Source organism: Diorhabda sublineata, chromosome 5 (assembly GCF_026230105.1).
Source record: "Diorhabda sublineata isolate icDioSubl1.1 chromosome 5, icDioSubl1.1, whole genome shotgun sequence".
NCBI classification, from domain to species: Eukaryota; Metazoa; Arthropoda; class Insecta; order Coleoptera; family Chrysomelidae; genus Diorhabda; species Diorhabda sublineata.
The window spans coordinates 19,318,025-19,325,926 of record NC_079478.1 but is presented as its reverse complement, the minus strand read 5'-3'; the positions used below and the strand labels follow the sequence as shown (position 1 = coordinate 19,325,926).

Below are 7,902 nucleotides of genomic sequence, written 5' to 3'. Positions count from 1 at the left end.
ACTAACTAGTTGTGACGTTATTACGTCTCATCAGAGCAGTTTACAACCCTCGTTCGAACTTGAAACCTGAACTGAAGACAACTTCAAAGTGCGTCACTTTTGGTACATGTAGTTGAACATTTCCCATTGAATGCTAAGTGGTGCCATCCTCACTTCCAACTGCGAACCACTGGTCAGGTAGAAATCTAGCGTAGTCGCCGATAATATAGATTTCGATCAATATTCGTCGAGACATTAATCAGGAAAGTAGTTGTTTTCTCCTTTGAAGAACGGAAGAATTCATTTTCGAAATATTATTGATAGATATACAAAGAATTTTTGAATAAGTCTACTACAATAATACCATTAATCAATTGATAGAAAGTTGATTAATTTGGAATGTCCAAGTATCAATGTTAAGTTGATAAGGTAAATAGAGTTTTCAAAAAGGTGAAAAGTAGGTAGATAAGACATTTCGTTATCAGTGACGATGTGTCAATAAATACATCAATACTTTTTAGTAAGAAACCGGTTAAAATTTCATCAATAATATAACACCTAAATCAATCACTTCACATATAGATATGGCTGAATGGACCTTTAAAAATATGTATTACAACACCTACATTTCCATTTAAAAATTTTATCGATGTTGTCATCACTCACACATAGATGACGTCAAAAATAAAAGGTATCCTTACTAAATAAAAATCAACGGGTTTCAAGATTTTGATAGTTTAGTCAGTTTAAGAAATAACGGATTTTTTACTTTCAATTGCACCTTGCTGTATATGATTCAAATATTTTCAAAAAGTAAAAAGTACATACATATAATTGATTATACCTACTCGCTATTAACCAGCTTAATACCAGGATAAGTTTCAGAATTTTAATCTTCGCATTTTACGTTAAATTGCATATTCCTTCTTACTATATGAAGGAATCAATAAATTATATAACGAATACAAACAAATTCGAATAATTGTCACTATTGACGACTATCTTATCTTCTGATTTTTTTGTGAAAAAATGATGTGCAATATACATCCTACATGTTCTCAGCTGTTTAACTGCATCAATAACCAAGAAAATTTTCATAGATTTTGGGTAGTCCTGCTTCCCATTAGCATAAAATTTTTCAATTCATTTATTTTCTTTTTATTAATAAATATATTAACAATAATTTCAACGAGAGAAGTAAAATATAATAAATAATAATAATTTAAAAAAAATCACTTCATAATTCACAGTGTAAGTTATCACTTATTTGGTTTCCATCCATTACTGCTATCAATAATCTCATTCTATTTTGGTGAATGACTCCAACAATCTTTTTTGAATGCAGTTGTTTGTTGTTTGATAAATCCATTTTGAATAAATCGGAAGTTTCCATTTTGATAGAAATTCTTCTAACAAATCCTTCAATTCCTAAAATATTCACAAATCTTTGTACTAGCCGCAATTTCAACAGTCAAAACATTGAAAATATTTGTTTTTTTAACTGATAAGTTCCAGCCACAAATTTCAGTCGAAATTTATAGCTGTATCTTTTGTATCAAGGAAAATACGTGCGAGACAGGATGTGGAAAACATCTAAGAAATTAACGCATGTATGGTAAATCTTTAAAATAGCTTCGAAATTAAGAATATTGACAGCATTATTAGAAACAATTTAAATGTGCTTAGAACAAACTGATATAAAGATAAATTTAGATATTTGGAAGAATAAGTATAAAATTTGCACATAACGTATGAAACAAAAGTTTTTGGAAAAATTTCTAGGAAGTTTCTATAATACGAGTAATACCTAGATCCAAAATACCTGATTATTTTTATTGTTATTATATGATAGAAGTTTTCAAAAACATCACAGTCTTTTCATAACTGCCACACTATACCCTGAAATGAATCGAGTTTTTGTAACGAAAAATTTCCATACATAATACGAAGGCTGCTACTTAAATTTTGAGGTACGGCAACACTGAGATGAATATGTCAAAAATGACATTGCCATCGAAGAGATTGACATTTTTAATGGTGAACGTACTCATAATATATTGTCATACAAATACTATTCAAGTTGTTTACAGATTTTTGAGACATTTATCTTGGTTTAAAAATGACGAGAATTTTCTATGACTTTCGACGTGGATTAAACAGTAGTATGCCGACTTTTGGTGATGAAGCACCATTTCCAGCCACCGTGTTTCACTGGTTTCTCGAATTCAATCGTGATAGCCCTTCGCTACAGGAAGAATTTAGTGAAGGTCGTCCAAAATCGGCTATTATCAAAAATATTTGTTTACTTTAGATACCGCATAATTTGACAATCGCTCAAAAAATGCTCGTGTTGATTGATGGGAAAAAAAAGCAGGAAAAAATCGTCTATAAGATCGTATCAGGCAACAATCAACTGTGTGGGTCTTTCAAGACGAGCCAAATCCAACAAAAATTGTTCGCGCACGAAGCACTTCGAAGCAAATGGTCGCCTGTCGACACTGTTCCATTAGAGCAACGTAGAAGGGTCAATTGTGAACGGTACACCAGTATTTGTTTGCCAAAAATCAGGGAAACCAATCGCAGAAAACGAATCATTCTCTAGCAAGATAATAATGCGAGTTTTCACACATCAGTTCATCTAAAACGTTTTTGTACAATCAAAACAACGAATTGATAGGTCATCCGCTATACAATCCTTTCTAAAGACGCGATTAATGCGTACAAATCACATGTTTTTCGAAAAACAATAAATCCATGTATAATTATAAATATTTGTGTATCTCAAAACTTAAGTAGCAGCTCTTGTAATTCACATATAGTACGGATTCCCAAACCATTTTAGGCAAGAGACCCCTTTTCCTAACTGTACTGATATCTCAGACCCCCGTAATTACTTTACAATTAATTAAAAACTTTTATCTCTATTTTTTTTATTAATACAAAATAATTACCAATTTAGAAACTTTGCGGTTGGTTAAGTGATTGAACTTAACATTCTTTTTTAGTCATCAAAATTTATCAAATACAATAAAACTCACTAAATACCAAGTGTAATCAATAATTATTAATACAAGTTATGTAAGAATACTTGAGTAGAAATTATTTTTTGAAAAAACATTTAAATCGCAATGTGAAGCTTGAAAAATGAAAAATTCAGTATGGTGGATGAATCTGGTGATTTTCTACCAATTTAGCTGGTTTCAGTTCAATATTGGTGAGTTGCAGCCATAAAACGCCACGTTTGTTGATTTTCAAACGGTACCTTTGTTTTGCCAAAATGTTTGTTACCACACTGAAACCTTTTTCGACGAGGTAAGTTGATGGAAAAGCGATTAGGTATTTTTCAGTAATGTTCCACAATGCAGGATACTGTGTTTTAATGTTGCGTTGCAGCCAGAATTTCTATAGCCTTGGTTGAACTTGTCCTGAAGCTCCTCGTCTGTGTTGATGGTAATAAACTCTTCTTGTATTATCACATTGGTTTCTTCCATGGCTGTGATATTGTATGGATTTATTATCCATTGAGGAATTTGTAAATTTAAGAGATCCTCAAACCTCTAAGTAAAATCCTTGGGTAATGCGTCTAAGTGCGTGACAAATGATAAAATAACATCGTCTTGAAGCATTTTTGTTAATTTTGACAAATGCCGGAACTGTAAATATTCTTTTCTGCTTAAATTTTGTTTACAAAGGATGAGTTTACGCACAAAGGCTGATAATATTTATTTTGTTTTAATTGATAGATCGTCACCCCGCAGTTGCAAATTAACATTGTTCAACATTTCAAAATATTAGTCAAGTAATAAATATCTGATTTACAATTGTTTAGATTTTTTTTCAAATTTGGATCTTTTTCTTGTAAAAACTCAAGCACAGATTTAAAAATGGCTGAAAATCTTGTTAAACAAGAGCCTCTTGATAGCTGGCGAACTTCAGTGTGCAGAAGTAACCGAGTGAAGACTTCATCGTTTTTCTCACAAAGCTGAGCAAATAACCGACAGTTCAAAGAATTGCTTCGTATCTCGTTGACAGCATTTATAACATATTGTAAAGATTGATGCAATCTAGGACTCAGATTTTTTGCAACTAAATGCTGTCTATGAATTATGCAGTGAATGACCAGTACGTCAAGCAGTTTTCGCTTTAAGTGAGCTATAAAACCGTGATGACCACTAACCATAGATGGTGCTCCATCAGTCGCAACAGAAACAATATTTTTCCACGGAATAGCTTTGTCGGTGAAAAAACGGTCCACGGCTTGAGAAATTGATTCTTCTCTGGTATCAGTCTCTAAAAGTTTCTAAAAGTATAAGAATGATACTTCCTACTAAAATATTAGTCAATCTCATAACACGTCGGTACCCCTAGAACAAGTTATACAATATCTGAAAAATTTTAAATAAGGACTATGGTTAGTTAATACGGGCCGATTTTTAGACGTCGTCGACCCTCAAAAACAGTTTTCGTTTATGTCGACCCCTTGGAAATCGATATCGACCCCAAGGGGTCAATATCGATAGTAGTAGTTTATACTCTATGTCATATGAACATTTTGTTTCAAAGTCAAAAATTCTAATATTGTGATGAAGTTGTATATTATTTATTTTTACCTTTATATTCATAAAAGTGGGCGATTTGTTTATTTTCCAAAAAAGCTAAAAGCGTTTCTCCTTGACCCAATTCTATAGTTAATAGAGAAGATGGTTTATAAGTTAAAACTTTTCCAAATACTTCTCCTGTCAATGGATTATCGTAGATCTAAAAAAATATAATGTAATTATAGAGATTACTTAAAATCCACTAAACATGAGAATACAATTTCATTACTCAACTCTTTCAAGTTCTTATCACTACCAACGATGCGAAAATGTTGACAAAATAAAGACAAAGGTTTATTGAATTAGTTAAATTCTAATAATAGAAAATATGTACCTCTATAACATCCAATGAATCTCTAACGATGCTTTTTTTATGACTAGCAACTGCCAATAATTCTTTTTTAGCACTTTTTATACCCACATTAAGAACAGCTATGTCACCACCATTTTTTCCGGGTATATATGTATTATGAACACGTTTGATAGATCCTATAATTATAATCTAAATTACTTCACTTTTCATAAAAAATATAGTCTTTATAGAATAAAACAAGCTTCTCTCTCGTTTTCCAAATGATTATTTAAGCACCTAGATGACTCATCCCTAGGAAATCGTTCATAAATTCAAAATAATCGGCCGTATTTGGTAAAATAGTATCAGAGCTGACGACATTTTTAGAAGGGTGAATATATACGAGTAAATAATATTTTATTACCAAAAGTAAGGTACAATGCAGATTATTTCTTTACATAATCACCTTGAGGATTAAACATTGGTCATATCTGTGACAAGCCTTGCGATACCCTTTTCATAAAATGTAGTCGCCAATGATTTGAAATGAGTTGTGATGGTTTCTTTGAATTCCATCTCAGTTTGGAAGCGTAGCCCTCTAAGCCACTGCAATGGTTCAGGGTTCAGGGGAAAGATGAAAATCCCTCGATGATGGAGATTCTAAAGTTGGTGTTCGAAAATGTCCCATTGAAATTGCTAAAGAATTAGTTGAGTTGTACGAGCGCCGTGGGGTCGGGCATTGTAGTAGATGAGAAAAATTCCAGTTTTTATTTCATTTCATTTCATAATACGAATCTGCATTAATTGTTGTTTCAGGCGTTCCACAAGCAACACACATTTATAAGTATTATAACGGTCAAGAGACTCGAAAGATTCACCGCGAGTTTTGTGGTTATCAGTCAACATCTTTGGGATCCAGTGAGTGCAAACATTTCTGTAACGCAACTATTTAGTAACGACAGGTCTGATTATACTGGATGTTCAGAAATGTCCTATTCAAATTGCTAAAAAAGTTGTTAATTTGTACGAGCGCTGTGGGGACGGGCATTGTAGTGTATGAGAAAAATTCCATTTCATTTCACCGTACGAATCTGCATTAATTATTGTTTCAGACATTCCACAAGCAACTCACCTTTTTGGACTGAAAAAACAGTTGCCACAATCTTACAGTTGTTGAAGGATCGTTTCACTTTTGTGGGCCTCATCATCTGCCACAACGAATTTAAAAAAGTTTCATAAGTATAATAAAGGTCTAGAAACTCCAAAGCGTCACCGCGTGTTTTGTGGTTATCAGTCAACATAGTTGGGATCCAGCGAGCGCAAACTTTTCTGCTTAGTAATGTCAGGGCAGATATTGAAACTTCCGGAAATTGCATCGATAATTCAGTTATTGTGAACCTTCGACTGTCCTTAGCCGCTTGGACAACGTGCTGTACAATGCCGTCTGTTAAGTTGGAATTTTTTGTATCATTGGCGATATTCATACTAAATACACTGTTTACACCACCACTACACCAACACTCATAATTACACTGTCTGACGCTCGTTTCGATAACCAAATTATCATCTTCAGAGACTGAAGATAAACTAAACAGTTGGTTGGTAACTGGATATCGAAACTGAAACTAAGTTGGAATAAAGTTGGAATGTCTGTAGTGACAGATTTGCGCTCTATATCTGCTTCTTTATGAACAACAGTTCAGCCATTTATATTTTCGACACCAATCACAAACAAGGCCAAAACTCATAAAGGTGTCTACAATACACTTGATTCATTCTTCGATGATCTTCCGGCGCAATTTTCCCTTGTCTTGCAAGAAATGACTAACTGCTCCCAATTCAAACTTGGCGGGAGAATCAATAGCGACAGCCATGTTTATGTGACTACAACTCAATCCCTATAGTTTTTAGGAAAATTAATGGAATCGTTAGTGACGCAATGTTTTATCTCTATTACGCACACAAATCACCTACTGGATTCGTAGTCATTATATTCTGTGATCGGAGTTTGAAAAAAAAACTCTCGTATATTGAACTGGTTGGTGGTAGAGTGCGCATCTTTCTTGTAAAAAAGTTTTTGTTTATTCAATAAATTTTATTTTAACAATATTTTCAGTTTCCTCATTTTCTTAAGCATGAAAGCCTTTTGCAAGAGATGTGGCTGAAGTGTTGCAATAATTCATATTAAATTTCTGTGGCATCTTTTTTATTTGTCTTTTCTGTGCGATTTTCAAATTTTCTTCTTTCTATTCTATTTCCATTCCAAGCAATTATTTCGGAAATCCAAAATCTTCAGCTACCTTCAAATCATTCACTACTTTCAGTATAAATTGGAAATGGATTGGAATATAGATTTGAAATCCCTTTTATTCTACATAGTCATTAAATTTTTGATTCCAACATTTAGGGATTTCTCTCAGAGCCTCTTCTTAATCACAATACTTTATTTCTACGATTTCTACTCCTTCAGGAGAAGTCGCACTTTTTCAAGCTGTTTTCTCTAGTTTTATACATCCATTTTGTTTCAATCGTAGTCATATTGCTGGGCATATCTGCTTCAGTTCATGAGTCCTTTTTTTCAAAGCTTATATTTCTGTGCTGATCGCTTCTCTCCAAGTATTGTCCATCGCTTCTTTATAACTTTTGGGATCTTTTTCAATTATCAATTGTCGAACAAAATGCTTCATTTTCTTCTTCATTGTTGCATTAAATATTGTTTTATCTTTAGCTCCTGTTTATATTTCTTTTTTTGTTTATGATTTTTCTTCAATAGTATCCCTTCTCTCTTTTTTTTCATCTCCACTTTGTTTTTCTTCAAGATTTTGTTCTTCTTTTGGATGGTAGTAAATGTTAGTTTCATTAAGTCTTATAACTCTTAATAAGATAACATCACTTGTATCCAAATGGTTTCAGTTTCTGTAATTGAAATTAGTCTCAAATATTATAGCTGGTATCTTAACATGCGCTGGAGGGACATGTGTTTTTCAAGTATGTGTGCGTGTTTTTGAGTGGTGTAAGTGCTTTAGTGAGAGC

General features: G+C 32.8%; 1 protein-coding gene across 1 annotated transcript in view; it reads right to left on the bottom strand.

Annotated features, from left to right (window-relative positions):
• Positions 1–1,113: 1,113 nt before the first annotated feature.
• LOC130443813 (uncharacterized) overlaps positions 1,114–7,902 on the bottom strand; it is a 65,548-nt gene continuing 58,759 nt past the window's right edge. The window contains exons 24-26 of the mRNA XM_056778664.1: positions 4,912–5,066; positions 4,590–4,737; positions 1,114–1,407 (exon numbers count right to left, since the gene is read on the bottom strand). Of these exons, the coding sequence (XP_056634642.1) occupies positions 1,217–1,407; positions 4,590–4,737; positions 4,912–5,066 (494 nt within the window). The 3' untranslated portion in view covers positions 1,114–1,216. The remainder of the gene's footprint in view (positions 1,408–4,589; positions 4,738–4,911; positions 5,067–7,902) is intronic.